The sequence below is a fragment of the Platalea leucorodia genome (genome assembly GCF_965183815.1).
Source record: "Platalea leucorodia genome assembly, chromosome: 9".
In the NCBI taxonomy this organism is placed as follows: domain Eukaryota; kingdom Metazoa; phylum Chordata; class Aves; order Pelecaniformes; family Threskiornithidae; genus Platalea; species Platalea leucorodia.
This window is the reverse complement of record NC_138831.1, coordinates 3,434,707-3,450,874: the sequence shown is the minus strand read 5'-3', so window position 1 is coordinate 3,450,874 and position 16,168 is coordinate 3,434,707. Positions and strand designations below refer to the sequence as shown.

Below are 16,168 nucleotides of genomic sequence, written 5' to 3'. Positions count from 1 at the left end.
AAATAAAGGGGCTTCATTAAGGCTGCTCCAGTGCCAGGGGATTTGCCAAAAAACCCCAGGCTGGCTCTCCACGAACCCTCCCGACAGCCCCCAAGGCCCCGCAGCCGTCCTCCGCCCCGCATCGTCCCGGGACAGGCAGGGGCGGGCAGCGCTGCCCAGACCTCCCCGCGGCCGCTGGACCGGCAAAAGGAGGACGAGCTCAACAAAACACCGACCATCCCTCAGCGATCCCCCAGGAAAAGAAAAACCAACCTTGGGATCTCCCTTCCTCTCTGACCGTGACCTCCGGAACCACTCCAGCAGCATTTAAATAAGAGCATCTATTCAGCTAACAAAACTCCCACCTTTTTTTTTTTTTTTCCGATTTTTTTTTTTTCCGCACTAAACAACATTCAAATAAAACATGGCACAGGACATATTTTAAGAAATATCAAAGCTCAGGGATTTCTCCCTTTCCTGCCCACCCCCACTGCCCCCACCCCCAAATCTCCCCAGCATCAGTCCTTTAGCTTATTTTTTAAAACCGCTTTTGTTAGTTTGTTGCAAAAATTTAGCATCTTTTTTTTTTCCCCTCCCATTTTTTGTTATCTTTTTTTTTTCTTTAAATTAAAAATTTTGTTTGTCTCGTGTAAATTGTGCAAATATAGCAGTTAACACTAGTGGCAGAAGGCCAGAGAGAGAGAGAAGGGGGAAGAGACAGAAAAAGAGAGGAGGAGGAGGAGGAGAGGGGGCGGACAGCTGGGGGTAAGGAGGGGAGAGCAAGTCAAGTACAGTAAAAATAGGAGCCCACCCACCCTCCCTCCACCAAAGTAACAACAACATCCAAACGCCGTCCTAGAAAGCCCCGCGGTCCCGACCCTCCTTCCTTGCGGGCTCCGGGGCTCTGCGCGGGCAGGGGATGCCCAGCGGGTCCATGGGGCAGGCAACCCCCTTCTCCTCCGCCCGGCATCGCCTCTCTGCAAGGTCCCTGCTGCATCCCGGGTGGATCGGGGGGTTTGTGTGTGTGTCAGGGGGTTTTATCGATGTTGCTGCTGTCGTCGGGATTTGTTTGTTTGTTTTTTTCCGCTAAAGCGCGAGGTTTCCTTGTTCGTTCGTGGGAAGCGTGCGGAGGCGCGGCGGCTCCCGCGGGTCCGGCCGGCCCCAGCCCCAAAGTCTTCTTCTGCCCGCGGCTGCCGCTGGCCGGCCCTCCCTCCTGCCACCTCCGCTGCCCGGGATGCTGGCACCGCGCCGCCGCCTTCTCAGCTGCTTAAGGCCATTGTGTCGATCGCCTGCTCCAGCTTACTCCTCAGCCGCTGCCTCCGGGCCTGCTCGTCCTTCTCCAACGCAGCTAAAATCTGGGGGAGAGAGGGGAGAAGAGAGGGTGAGGAGATGCCCTGCTGCCCAAAGTGGCTCCTTGTTGCCTGTGGCCGCGCTGGCTCATCGACGGCATCAGGGCACGGGGATGTGGCCCCATGGCAAGTGGGGCGCGTTCATTCCCGTCCCAACAGGGCCAGGAGGCACAAGGTGGAGGATACCACTCTGAGCACTGCCACCCCACAGACAGAGCCTCCCAGGACCCCCAAGGGGCTGCAGTAACACCAGGGACCTGCTTAATACTAACGAGAAGCCAACTTGCACGTGGGGAAACGAAGAAAACGAACACCCATCGTCAAATGGAGGGTGAACCCCAAACCCAAGATGACACCTTCCCACCACGTCTGTGACTCCAACATATAATGTCCTAGGGAGGCAGGGGCTGTGTTTCAGAGACCACGATCAAGCCGTGAACTGGTTCCATGAGCACAAAAAGACCAAATCCATGAGGCTTCAGCTGCCGCCAGTGGTAAAACCCCGCTCATCTCTCCCCAGGGTGGACAACTGGGGGGCACTGGGGTGATGGAGGGGGACACGAGATGGATGCACCAGCAAAGCCTGCCTCGCCGGGAGCCCGCAGTCCTGTGCAAGGGGTGCACCCACAGACACCCGAGGATGACTTTCCTCCCTTGAAATCCCCTTTCTCTAAACAAGCTCCTGGCCGTGATGACAGATCGCAGGGTGGAGGGACGGTCCCCTGCCCTGGGCTGGATGCGGCCATGCCTCCGGGGCCGGGGAAGGACTGGCGGCAGTGGGAGGGTGGAGGTCGAGGCTCAGAGTGGGAAGAAGGGAGTAATTAAGCATAAGACAAAGGGGCAGTTGCCCTCCCAGCAGCCAGGAGTCTCGTCTCACTAACATCATGCCAGCAGAGCAGAAAAGCTGATTTAAAAAACCAAACCTGACAGAAATCTCATCTCCTCGGGTGAGCTAGTTGAGAGAGCAAATTTTTTGCAATTAAATATCAAGGCATCCGTCAAAGGGGACTTGATTAACCATTTCATTGGCCGCATAATTGGAAACAAACTGTTGTATAATTAATAGACTTACTAGGAAGCAGGCAAAGTCCATCAGGAGCCCTACAGGTAACTTCTTAATGGGGAATCAGCTCCCTTTGATTAAGAGCTGCTGCAGCGCCGGCGGGTTGCGGAGCGGCGCGCGAGGCATGCTGTGCAGCATCCACCACGCTGCCATGCAGCAGCCTCCGGCCACCGACAGCCGCTGGCTCTCCACCAGGCTTTTTTGGGACAGGACCAGGCTGGTCCCTGCCTGCTGGGGCAGTAGGAGATGCCGGATGGGGAATCTATTCCCAAAGGAAGGGGGAACACTGCATCTCGACACCGGTGCCAGCTCCCTAGGAGTGGGAAAATTCTCCAGCGAGAGCCAGGCACATCTGATTTACCTCCCCTGGCAGCAACGACCCTGGGCTGCAGCTGGATGCACGAGAACTCACAGATTCTGCCACAAAACCTGCCGCTGGGGACACTCCCCCGCCATCCACCTCCGCCGCCGCCGTCGGCCCTCACGCTACACACGGAATAAAATAACTGTAATAACACTCATGCAGAAATCAAAACCCCACATGCCTGAAAGGTGGCTGAGCTGGAACCAAATGAGATTGGTCCAAGAAGTGGAAGAGGAGCTTCCTCCACCTCTCCCAATAAGACAGCCGTATCCTGGGATGCCGAGGTGTCGAAAGATTCATAACCTGTCCCTGCATTTATTTGCTCCTTTTCTATCTCAGCCTTACAGCAACAATGCAGTCAAAGGAAACCTGTGCCGAGCATTGAGAGACACCCAGGTTTGTCACCTGCTGTAAGGAGCCAGGACCACTGATTACCAAGATGCAAGTACCCAAATGAAAATTAATTATGATTTTCATTCACAGCCAATGACAGCATATTATTGCACTGAACAACAGGAAAAATTATTCTCTCCCATTTTGCATCAAAGCGGGTGCAATCGGGCTGCATATAATTGTGCTTAATGAATGAAAACAAACAAAGGGAACAGCTGCGATTTATTAATCCCATTACAAATAATAAAAGAAGTTCCTGAGAGCTGTGAACACACTTGCGATGCTCGGAGAGCGGGCAACAGCAAGGTGCTCAACAGATGTCAGGCTGCCGCTAGCGGGCAAGAAGAGGACCTGTGCCCCTAAAGAGCAGCTCATTAATGCCACGCTGTCCCCTCCCCGCTCTCACCAGGGCTTGGAGGATTTATTTAAGGCTTGGGGGATGTTCAGCCTGGAGGAAGCGAGCACTTGATGATGGCTGAGGGATGATGGCTGCCCTACAGCAGATCTAGATCCTCCAGACTGCTCCTCTTCCACTCTTGTGGTAGCCACAGAGCTGTTGTACAAACTGTAAAACCCCCAAAACCCTTCACGGCCAATTCATCACACAGCTATGGGGACCTCCTGGATGTGCCATCCCAAGTCGTTTGGGGAGTGGCAGAGAGGTCCCACCGGCATTGTCATCAGTACATGGCCACCAGCTGCACGGTGACCACCACGGCACACCCTCCCAAGCACCAGGGTTTCCTCCCATCCCTGTGGGCAAGCCAGGTCCTCCTCCTCCTCACCCCTGCAAAGCACTTAGCTCCACAAGGATTTTGGCCACCATGGTCCCAGCGCTGACCTTAGACCCAGGGGCCAGGCTATGACCTGCCCATGGATTCCCTAAATTCACACCTCAAAGAGGCGCTGGGAGATGCCTCTCGGGGTTGCTGCGGGGTACGACAGGGACCTGGTGTCCTCCCTCTGCGGGCGAGAGGCTGGCTCTCCCGGCTCTCTGCGAGCAAGGAGATGTTCTGGCACTCTGTCACCTAAATAAGCCGCCATTCCAACACAATCGTCAATCCCCTTTATTGGGACAATAAAATGTATACTATCATGTTATATGTATAGATCTACATTTTACTGTAGTTACATATTTTATTGCTTTAATAAAAAGATGCGGGGTGTGGATTTGAGCAGTGCTTTACGAAGTTAATTTGTATAAATTGCAACAGAGGGTTTTTTAACCATTCTTACTGATGTTCACAAAGCAAGGACTGAAGAGGCCACCACATCCTCTAGCATCCCCGGGGAGCGGAGGCAGACGCCGCCTGTATAATCACACGGCGTTGGTACCGCCGCGGCGCCGGGCCAGTGGCAGCGGATGGGGAGGCACACTGAGATAACGCCACGAACTCTGCAGCCCCACGCAGCTCGCGTGCCAAATGTGTAGAAAAATAGGTGTTTCCTACATTAGTCACTGCAGAAAATATGGGGAACGAAGCGCTGCCTACACCAGCACCTGGCTCCACGCCTCCCAAACCTTTCCTTCCCCACCAGCCCAAGCACAGACACAGACTACGTTGCTCTTTCCCGCATTTCACAGGGTGTTTTCCTATAGGAAAAAGCAAGGGACTGCAGAAACATGGGCAAAGGGACACGGCTCGCAGCCCAGGCTTGACTCCCCATCGCCACCGTCTTACCTCATCCTTGTACTTGGTGATGTAGGAGTAGATCTCGTGCAGCGCACTCATACTGTTGAACTGGCTGAGGTGTAACCGCGACTGCTCCGCCAGGTACGCGCTCATGTCCTGGTCACTGATCGCTGGCATTTTAGCTATATCTGCATAATATCTGCAAGGGAGAAACAGAAGAGTGGGTCGAAAATAGGGACAGACAGAAGGGGACGAGCCCCTGCTGCGACGCTTGCTGAGAACGGCCTCTGGAGAGGCAAGGTGAGGAGCAGCTTGCCTCCAAGCGGTGACGTACCACGATCACCCATTATAACGCCGCTGCTCATCGAGAGGTCTCCGAGCACTCTGCGGAGCGGTCAGCATCATTAGGAACATGCTCCCGATGGAGCAGCGCCGAGCCCAGCCCAGCCCACCATGCTGGGAAGCCAGGAGCCGCTGCTCTGAGGGATTTCCCACCCTCTCCTAAACCACACGTTTTTCCTCCTTCCCATCCCGTTGGCATGTTTTGCCACCAAACCGCATCCACCAGAATACTCCATGTCTGCAGCCACACATAAGGCTTTGCTACCGTTCTCCTAAGGTCACCGTGTCGCTAAAGCCAACGATGCCCCTTTGCATTCAATTAAATACTCGGTGCGTGGACACAAGACAAGTTCACATCCAGCCCTTGCAGTGATACAGGCCTGCGTGGTTGTATCTTCCTCAGCAACAGGCATTCAACACAGCCTACGAGTGCCGCTGGCCATGCTCAGAAGTTATCGCTCACCAAAAACCTCAAGGAGCTTTCATTTTCAGCGAAAACAGAGGTTCTGCAGACACGTCCGAGAACTCAAAGGATCCTGGGCAGCAGAGAAGGTAGCTGATGTCTTAGGGCATGCCTAGGTCAAATGACTTGGTGCTCTCCTGCCTTCTTTGTGCTTCTCTGATGGTTGCCACCAGCAAGATACTACCTCACATTTCCTAGAACACCTTAAGATTCGTGCTCACAGCTGCCTCGTTGACGTGCTCCGCAAATACAGAGAAACCCCCACACAGCTTACATTGTCCAGAATCGTAGCGGAAAAACAGAATATTCCGTTTCATCAAAATGCAGAAGGGTCAAAGCCTCCGCATCCCGTTGCAGCAGGAGGGTTACACCACGTGGATGCACCAGCAGACTGGCCACTGAGGTCCTTTTGGAAACCAGGGTTGTGTCCACAGGCCTCTTATTAAAAAAGAAACCCTACTCACAGCAAATGAGCCCTGGCCGCTCCCACCACCTGGAAAGAGAGAGTGCCAGTCTCTTCCAGGTTTGCTTTACTCCTCATAACTCCTCAAACTACTCAGTGAAGTTTCTGGTACAGTGATTAGCCTCATTAGCATCATCAGCCAAACGCTGAGGTGGAACACGGCTGAAGCACTTAGATAGGAGCAGATGGCAGCAAGACCACTTGAAGAGATGAATATGAGGATGCACTCCACCCCATGGCGCTGAACTCAGCTAGTGATAAAATACTTGGGCAGTTTTTACAAGGAGGCTCGTTCACACCCAGAAAGTGATGTGAGAGATTTCCTGGATGCTGCCAAGAGACTCTGAGGTGAGGACCTCTGATTAAACCAGGCATCGAGAGATCCGCTCGCTATGCCACTAGAGAGATCACCCCGAGTGACGTCTCCTAAAGCTGGCATTACCTGCACTGAGGAATATTAGGGACAATATGCCCAACATTCTCAGTTCCAGCCAGCTTTGATTAGCAAAGAAAACCCATAGTGATCCTCCTGGCCACCCTTTAACCCCGTAGGTGAAGGCCTCTATGGGGAGGGACTCGCGGGAGGTGAACATACAAGGGAGACCTGCTGAAGAAGAAAGCTTTTGTGGCTGCCACAACAAGATGTCCAGGTAACACGCAGCAGTTTTACATTCTGGGGTTTATCGTGACACAAAAGATGGCAAGAAACCATCATTTTTCAATACAAGCGTGCATGGCTCGTACGGACCAAGATCCCAGTCACACCTACCGTTTCCAGAGGACACCTACCACAGCCATCACCCCGGCAGCAGTCCCCTTGGGTTTCCCCAGGCTCCCCACCTCCCAAGCCCTTTACCGTGCTATTCCTGCCTCAGGATGCCCTTTTTTCAGCTGGTGCCTGAACCAAGGCAGCAGGCAGACCTGCTGTTGGGACTAGAAGTCCCACTCAGCCACCCATGCACCGCTCCCATCCTGCCTCTGCAAAGCCTTGTGACCATAACCGTGCCAAAAGGCAGAAATGCTGATTATGCCGTAAATCCTGGCAGCAGAGGAGAGGTAGGAGACGCAGTCGCACCCTGCACGGGGCAGCTCTGCCCCCTGCTCAGCTGCCTCTGGGACCGCACCGGCGGTAAGCGATGGCAGGAACATCTGTCACCGGTGAGATCTCCCACCTCCTCCCCAGGGACACAGCATGTCTAAACCAATGTTTCACTCTGGAATGGTTTTATACCTGTTTTCCTCCGGGCATACACAGAGCTGAATATTTTTGTCACAGAGATGGCAAGGTCAGAGAAATTCATCTTACGAAGTTTGTGATGTTTCTACAGGACCCCACTCCAAAGCCCCCCACAAAGAACTTTCTCCTATTACAATGCAGCTCATCTCTCATCTCAGCCATCGTATTTCAGGGGCATCTTTTCTTCTGATCCAAGCCCTATCTTCCTCGAGGGAAGAAGCTTGTCTTTGTACCTGCCTGCAGAGCACCAGGCATGCCAGTGGTGCGACAAAAATAACTGTGTACAAGCGAGTATCCAAAGGATGATTTGGGCTACAAAGTCCCACATCTGCAAATTAGAGAATATGATGCTTATTGCTGCCTGGACATCTTTCATTTGGTTCATTCTGTATCTGGTCTGCTGAAAAAGGGAAGGGTCCTCGGTTAAAAAAAAAAAAAAAGGAGCATGATCTATACATGATCTATAGCACAGCATATCAACACAAGGGGAAAGTTGCATCAGCAACCTGAAATCTGCCATTTTTTAAGCTTGATGAAGTCCCACTTTGCCACACAGTAATATGTTAACAGTAGCTCTATTTGGAGGGCTTTGGAGGACATCTCCTAGGTTTCTCTCCCAAAAGGATAAAGCTAAACACAGCATTATGCCTGAGCGCATCAATTTGCAATCAGTAGCATTCAAACCCTGAACCTTTAACACTGAATTAATTCAGTGGGACAGAAGGATGTCTCTCATCAGCTAACAGCGAAGGTGGAGGGTGTCAGAAGGAGTCAGGGAACCTGCTCTTCTCCCTGCTCCTCGGCACAGCGACAGCAGCCCGAGCACTGCCTCAGAGCATGTGCTCTCATCAGGATCCCAGGCGAGATGTACAGATGGATGAGAGATGGGAAATGGTAATTTTCAACCATTTCAGCAAAACCTGCGTATATTGTCATGGTACAAAAAAGGTACTTCTCTAGTCCAAGGCTGACTTCTTGCTGCTCTTCGAAAGCAATCAAGGGAGGTGTTAGCAATTCCCTAGCACAGACCAAGTTTTCACAACAGAAAACATTAGACAACCTGAAAGTGGAGGTTGCTTTTAGCACCCCTTAAGCAAGTCATAAACGGCTCTGTCAAACAGTCTTTGCAAACTCATTCCAGGAGACAATCACGAGAAAGCATCATCTCCCAAACGAGAGAGGACCACCTTCCCCAAGCGTTAATACGATCCCTCTTCAGACACTGCCAAGAGGAGACCTCCCAACGACCCAAGTCCCCACACCCCTGTACGTCCATTTTAAGTCCTCCAGGTGACGCGAGGAGCTATTGCCAAATCTACTCACCTTTCTACCCAGCTCTTGTAGTTGGGGATGTCCTTGGCGTACAGTAGTTTGTTGGAGGGAGAGTCTTTTCCTAGCTTGTGCTCAGAAGTTGAGCAGGAGTCCATGAATGTCTGAGCCACCACGGATAGGCAGGCATCAGTAATACTGTTCTTGTGAATGTCGAACACAAACTGGGGGTTCTTAATCACATTCACCCAAAAACGTAGAGGTAGACTGAGAGAAGAAGGAAACAGGAGTCAGCACCTGAACCAAGCTCTGCGTGGCAGCCAGGGCACACGCATCTCCAGTTGCAGAGGAGGAGCTCCCCATGACCCAGAACTGGGCGGGATGCTTTTCCCAACACCCCAGGAATGCCACCAACCTGGGGTAAATGGCCGTTCCCCTCTGCCCTATTGCAATAGCATCACCCCCACAGGGCCACAGCTCCCCGTGAAGAAATTCCTCAGCACTGCCAACATCTCCAAAGGTAAACGAGGGCAGCGCAGATCTGCAGTTTCTCCAAGGATCCACTCATACTGAAGAGCCCTTGCTGAGCCCATGGGTCAAACCAGGCACGGTCCCCTTCTCTTGTATCAATAAGCCCGTCTACGGCGCCGTGTGGCATTTCACACATCTCTCCTGTCGGAGGAGGGGGTTAACTGGACTCCTCAAGGGAGTCATTAGCACATTTAACATCAAAGGAGAATTTAGGCAGCCTCAGATGCTGGAAATAAAGCTCTCAGCTGTGGAGGTGGGAGGTCTCCTGGTCAGCCACAGACTGGATGTTCGCTGCGTACTGACACAGGTGCCACTCTCCATGTCTCCATTTCCCAATCCTGCTGCCCCTCTCCTCTCCCAGGAGCATCTCAGGGTCTCCTCCCACCAGAAAGCCTCTCCGCTCTGTCATCCCTCAGCACCAACACCCAGCAAATGCTTTTATCTTAGACAAAACACACTTCATTCCTCAGGACTTTCCTAATGAGGGTACCGGGTGCATGTACATATTTCATTTGTGAAGGGAATGGCCTCGAGAAATTAGCTCCACACGCCGAATTAGCGCCCAGAGATAAGCACAGGCATTAGTATGCAGGAGCCTGCACGCCCAGCCCCTGCGGAGCGGGGCTTTTTTTTCCTCCCTTGCCTTTTGCTCCTTCTTTTAATATAGAAAACCGAGTTATAAATCAGTTCCAAGCACTTCCACACTCTCACATCTCCATTTAAAAATGTTTCTTTTCCTGCCCTGCTAATTGCCAACAGTTACTGAACTATACAAAAGCAATTTGGCTGCCATTTAACAAATGCCAGACACGGGAATGTACGTACCCGTCTCCAGTAACGGCAAGATCAGAGAGATGAAATCAGTGAGGCAGCAGAAAAGAAAAATGCCGAGGGGGGGCTGCGGAGCAGGAGCCAACGCCTGCTTGAGCCCTGGCCCCAGCACAGCACTTACGGAGGTCTCACCAGCCGCTCCGCCCCGCTTTTCAGGGAGCGATTAGCAAAGCCGACGGGCTGGCTCTGCGGGCAAGCTTATGGAGGATGCATACAGGGCTTTACGCTGACTTTGTTAGGGCATGCTTGGCTGAGCGACAGGAGGGAGCATGGAAACACCTTTAGGACAGTCAAGATGAGAATTGGGGCTGGCATCTCTGGGGAAGCCCGGAGGATGGAGAAGCCTGGGCTGCCTTTGCTCAAGGTGAGATGGGAACAGAGCCGCCGTGGTCCTCGGCCGACTCCAGCCGTCAGGGGGAGCGTGGTGCCTGGGATTTGGGGATGGAAGGGCTGAGGGAGCATTGCATTCCTGGGATTTTTTCTGCTGCAGGAAGGCATGCGAAGGATTTACCCACACTCGAAATACAGAGATATGGGCCTCTCTTGTCCTGGATCATTTCCAGGAACATATTTCTGCGCCCTGTGGGGAGGGGTTGAAAGTATCATTAACTTTGATATCGTTAGCCCCTCTCCATTACCAGTTACTCTTCCAGGTGTGCCTGACATCGTAATCATTGATCTGATGCTTATCAGCTTGTTCATCCAGGAAATCAAACATGTACTTGATGGCGAGGGGCAGCGCGCTCCCACGATGTGCTGTGCTGAAGATGGTCTCAAACAGGTCATCCACGAACTTCTGCAGGGTGCCCTGAAGAGGAGAAAGAGAGAAGGGTGGCTCAGCAACACCCAGCACCAGCAGAGAGATGAGCTTTTAACTAAAGGTCAGCCTTTAAACCAATTTCACTTCTATTGCTACCACCTGGAAGAGAAGCATAGTACAGTCTGTGTCACCCTACTGGTTCTCAGTGGTTTATACTGGGAAGCAGACACTGCAGTGATATCTCCTTCACTGCACGATCTGGCATGCTAAAAGCATACAAATAAAAACACCATATAGAGCAAAAAACAAGTGAATGTATGTTATACCATGGTCTTTTTTGGGTCCCATTAAGGCACCCAAGACCTGATGACAGACATCACTGAACAAGCCCTCGTCCCACGAGGCAGGGAGCCAAGTCAGAGGGGAGATGGCTGCCCCCAGTCTCTGCCATCCTGAGCCACAGCCCTCCGCTCCTCTCTAGGGACATCTCGGGCGCACAGCACCCGCTCGGCACTAGAGAAGGTTCTGTATGTGCTGAGGGAAGGGAAACCCGCTGCGATGCCAAATGCCCCGGGTAATTACCCTTCCCACATCACTGATTTTGCAGCTTTATCCCAAATGCCAAAGGGGATGAGGCACCTGCCCCAGGGCAGCTCTGCTTTGCAGTCCAGCAGCTTCTCAAGGATACAGGGAACAGTAACAACGCCAAAGGGTGCAGAAAGCAAACAGGACAACCCAGTCAAGGGATATTCACTGAGGGTTCTGACACAAAAAAAATCACCCCCAGCTCAGGAAAGAGACCAAGAGAGTAGCTCCTCCTGTGCTGAAGCAGCAGGCTAACAAAAAAGCAGTGCTTACCAGTTTTGGACAACCCAAATCACTACTCTTCCCCACTCAGATATAAAAAGCCAGGCAGCAGCTCTGCGTCTCTGGGCCATACCTTGGTGGCTAACAGGCGGGTCAGGTAGATTTCGGAGACCATCTTGCTGCCCCGGTCACCCTCCCGCTGGTCCATGTGGTCGTGGTTTTTCACCAGGTGCCAGAGCTTGGTGCCGCTCTCCAGGTCCGGAGTGATCATGGGGGTCCGCGAGCGCAGGCTGTCGGGGCTGCTGGCTGTCCGCAGCATGCTCTCTGCAAGCACCGAGCAGAGGGGGACACTCGTACCCTGCCCACCGCCGCCTCGCCGCCAGCCGCTCCGTCCCCCTTCCCTCCACTGCGGCTTCAGGGCACGTCGTGGCCATGAAACGGGAGCTTTGGGATCCAGCCTCTGCAGTCACCGTGGCCTGGGAGCTCTGCTGGGACCATCCTCACAGCCTGCCGGGCTGCGTTCAAGCCTGGCTGAGGTACAGGAGCCAGAACCATCGTGGAAGGGTTTCTGCGGAGGTCTGTCCTGCTCCCAGCACGCAGGTGCCAGGATCACAGATGCCTCCTGTGTCAGTCTGAGCCCACCACACTATTCCCTTCCAAACCAAGGCTGACATGCACTTGCCAGCATGTTCGCTGGAGTCCTCAACTCTGCTCATTTAAGCGCAAAGTGCCTCTGTGCCTATTTTAATTAGATTTCAGGGGAATAAAAGGGAGGGGATCCCTTAGCAGCAGCCATATGACACATGTCTTTCTCCCCTGAGTTTGACACATTGCAAAGAGAGATGGCTCTGAGGGCATCTGCTCCCTCTCCAACACCAGAAAAAATAGCATGGTGCAGGAGAAGCAGGGGTTTGGAGGACCTTATTCACGTGAGCCACAGTTACAATCACCCACCCTGTGCCTTGGTCTGCAAGCCCAGCCCAGTGCTGCCGTCCCTGCCAGCACAGCGGAGGACGCCCCTGCGCGCTCACCGTATCTGCTGAGGGACTTGGTGAAGGTGGAGGAGTTGGAGATGTTGTACGCCGAGTTCTGCTTGGGCACCAGGGCTACCGAGGAGCCATCCGTCACCTGGGGGCAGAGGTGGCATGAGCAGGCTGCGATACCGGAGAGGCACAGGAGGAACAGCCCCGCAGCAGGGAGAAACCAGCCCAGGAGGGATGAAACTACACTGCACCCCACCCCAGGGACATCCATCTCCAGCAAAGGAGACCTCCGTATCTACCTCTGCGACAGCTCAGGGGAAGGGGTCAGAACAGGAACGCATCAGAAACCTTGGCATGAAAATGGCAAAGTAAGGTCAGAGCAGGAAAGAGCCCCTATGAGTCCTGGAGATGCCTCATTTAGTGCTTCCTTGAACGGAAGGACCGTAAACATGGGGCTCAGGCAGGGAAGTGCCTGCAGACCTCCTGGCCATGCCCCTGCATGAGCAGCACGGTCTGGAGAGCTGAGCCCAGGCCCTCACCAAGCTGAGGAGGGAGAAGAGATGCTCAAGCTCAAAGCAGCTGGTGACTGCTCAGTGCTCTCCACCATGGACAGCCTTACCTGGTAGTGGGCCAGGGTGTTTAGCCTCTTCCAGTCATTGTCGATCTTTGTGGTGACATCTTCATCCTGCAGTATGATCCGGGCCATCCTGCCCTGCCGCCACTCTGTCCCCATGAGGGAGAAGGGCTCATGATTAGGGCGATAGGACCACAAAGCCGAGGCAAGGGTAGGAGCAGGGTCTGGGCATCAACAAAAGAGTGCTCCCACCACCTTCTGAACCCCAGGACTGATGGTTATCAATATGGTGTTGGATGTTTCTAAGCGCTCAAGGAAAGACAGCATTGATTTGACCCTGGCGACCGTTCCCTTTGCTACTTTCCTCTTCATTCTCCTGCCCCTCCTTTAAGAACAGGACTATTAACGCTGTTCTCAACTATTACTGGCCTCCTTGGACCTCAGCCACCTCAAGTCTGCAACCCAGACCACAGCCAGAGCCAAGGAGGCTCCTCTCCCCATCCTCTCTACTGGCAGAACCCACGCTCTCGTGCCAGGGGTCCCCACACACAGTGCCACCAGCACAGCAAAAGCAGACTGGGCAAGCACAAATGCTCCGGTCCTGCCAGGTCCCCTCTCCCGTAGGAGATGCAGATTTTCCTGCCTTGAACAGTTTTTTTGGCACTTCTGCTCTCAGTCACATCCCTGCTCCCCACAGGGAAGTGCCTGGCCTCTCTTACCCAGGTCCATGTCTCCGGCTTTGGGTCGCTGGGAATAGGGCACCCCCTTGTAGACAGCGTCCAGCAGCTTCTCTTTCACCTGCGTGATGGTGTCGCAGTTCAGCACCTTAACAGGGATCTCTGGGGCATTCTCGTTCTCGGGGTTCACACAGTTGAGGGTCTGCACAGCACAGGGGGGCAGAAAGGCTCGAGTGAGAGGTTGTGATGCACTGGCTGCAAAGGCAGGTCCACAGACACAGGGCTACAGCTGTCTACAGGCCATGTCTTCTCACCTCCCGGGCCGCTGCGGAGTTGCAGCCACATGGCACGTTCCTGCTCCCCCTTTCTCCCCACCTCTCCCGCCACCCTCAAATCTCCAGCTATTTCCAGAAAGGTAGCACAGTATCAGTGAAGGAATCCTGGGCCAGCAAACCATGCCCAGCTCACCAAAACCGGTCTAGCCTGAGCGATGCTCAAGCACACTCCACTCCCCTCCCAACCCCACCCCAGTGGAGATCGAGGTGGTGGAGAACCAGGTGCAGGCTCAGCCAGGGGAAAGGCCTGGCTTATCTTTCAGACAGAGGAGATGGCTCATATGGGGGAAGAGAAGTATCTCTCCATCTCCTGCAGTAATCTCAGCTTTGATCCCCATCCAACATGAGCCACTGGCTGCTCCAGGTAGCATGTGTTCAACAGCATCTCTGGCCCGGTATCTGTCAGGGCCATGCGGTTTGCTGGGAGAGGCATTGGGCGGGGGGAATTCAGTTCATGTTTGGCTTCCTCAGCTCCATGGCAAGAGCAAACCTTGCCATGCAAAGGCCCCATTTCTGACCCTAGCTGAGATGGGCACAACAGAGGCAGGGCAAGAGGCACCCCAAGGATGCCAGAAAGAAGAATAAGAGACAAACCACTCTCTGCAAAGTACTTTGGGTGCCTCCAAGATCTTGTTAAATAGCTGGACCTAGCAGTCCTGGCAAGCACCAGTACCAGTGAGGCTTCCGCTTGCACTAACCAGCATTTTGTAGTCAATCTGCTGCCGGATAAGCTTGTCTTCACTGAGGGAGTAGCGAGCCTCTCCTGTGATGGCATCAATGGGTCCCTTCTCCATCTGCTGCTTGATGGCGCAGTAGAGCATGAAGAGCGGTTCCCCAGCACACTCCTGCAGAACAAGGGATGGAGGAGAGGGAGAGAGGTGAGAAGGTGCCAGGCACCAGCTTTGCCTTTCAAGAACCACCACTGTGTCAGGAGCCTGCTGTAGCCCTGCAGCATCGAGCCCTATATGCGGCTTTATAAAGAGTCTCCAGCCCTGGCTCAAGACCGCAAGGAAGGGGGCACATGGTAAAACTGATCCCATGGAGGAACTCATTCTCTCCTTCCAAGTCCTCTGGAGATTGTTCTCTTGTCTACCAGCCCCTCGGCTCAGCTTCCCAGAGTTTCCAGGTACTCCCCAGTGAATTCTGCTCATTCTACAGGCCAAAAATGAGCTTAAAAGGTTAAGCTCCAGGCTAGTGAAGAGCAGGTTGGGTCTGGGGACTTTGTGTATGGGATATAGCCTATCTTTTGAGCTGGCCCAGCCAAGAGAAGCACCTGAGGACTGGGAAGGGCACACTGTAATGGGACAGCCTGGGGGCTCTTGCCCAGGTATCACGATGCAGTTCTGGCATCTGCCAGGAGCCCAGCCTCACATGAGAGAAGGTCAAAGGAGGTTTCTCCATATGACAGCTGGGCACAGCCAGCCAGATCCACTGGGAAGGAAAAGCAAGAGAGCAACTCGCTGACAACCCTACCCTGAGTCTCCAGCTGATGGAGGGGACCAGGCAATGAGGTTTCCTGCAGTCAAACCACTTGCCACCTACATGGCCCCACTGCCAAACCCTTATAGTCAGAGCCAGCTTTAGCCACCAGCCAGAGCCACATCAGCATCTATCTCACAGGTGGGAGGAAAGGAGAGGGAAACTGGACCAGGTGCTTCACCCAAAGATGCTGGAACTGCAGTGACCCAGGAGCAGCAAAAGACCCAGCAAGGGTTGGAGGCACCAACCAGCCTGGAGCCATGAGTTGGCATTGGGGGGCTGGAAGTGGACACCCCTTTATCACCCAGGGCCCAAATGTCTCCCCTGAGCTGCATCCCAATGAGCCCTTCCAGATACAGGCATTAGCCCTAAGGGAGAAAAAAGGGTACCATGGGAGCAGAGAGGACGGGGAGAAGTCCCAGTAGATTTTACCCCACCAGCCCTCGCCCCTCCCTCCCGGCCGCCTCACAAATAAATTGTACTTTGGTGCAAAGTGCGGCTGCTCTCCCTGTCACCATATGCTGTTAGCATCTCGTTAGCATCTGCGGTAATTAAAGAGACAGCTGCTAACGAGCAGGAACAGGCATACATCATCCCCAGACCTTCCGACAACATGCGTGTCTTTGAAATTATGT

At 53.5% G+C, this 16,168-nt stretch overlaps 1 protein-coding gene across 1 annotated transcript in view; it reads right to left on the bottom strand.

The window, feature by feature from the left end:
• Nucleotides 1–808: 808 nt before the first annotated feature.
• The window catches only part of PLXNA1 (plexin A1), a gene marked incomplete at its 5' end in the record, with an annotated part of 105,299 nt that continues 89,939 nt past the window's right edge, over nucleotides 809–16,168 (bottom strand). Inside the window, 9 exons of the mRNA XM_082321352.1 lie at nucleotides 809–1,334; nucleotides 4,831–4,981; nucleotides 8,611–8,823; nucleotides 10,557–10,726; nucleotides 11,619–11,809; nucleotides 12,517–12,613; nucleotides 13,088–13,191; nucleotides 13,762–13,921; nucleotides 14,753–14,899. Coding sequence (XP_082177478.1) covers nucleotides 1,239–1,334; nucleotides 4,831–4,981; nucleotides 8,611–8,823; nucleotides 10,557–10,726; nucleotides 11,619–11,809; nucleotides 12,517–12,613; nucleotides 13,088–13,191; nucleotides 13,762–13,921; nucleotides 14,753–14,899 — 1,329 coding nt within the window. The 3' untranslated portion in view covers nucleotides 809–1,238. The remainder of the gene's footprint in view (nucleotides 1,335–4,830; nucleotides 4,982–8,610; nucleotides 8,824–10,556; nucleotides 10,727–11,618; nucleotides 11,810–12,516; nucleotides 12,614–13,087; nucleotides 13,192–13,761; nucleotides 13,922–14,752; nucleotides 14,900–16,168) is intronic.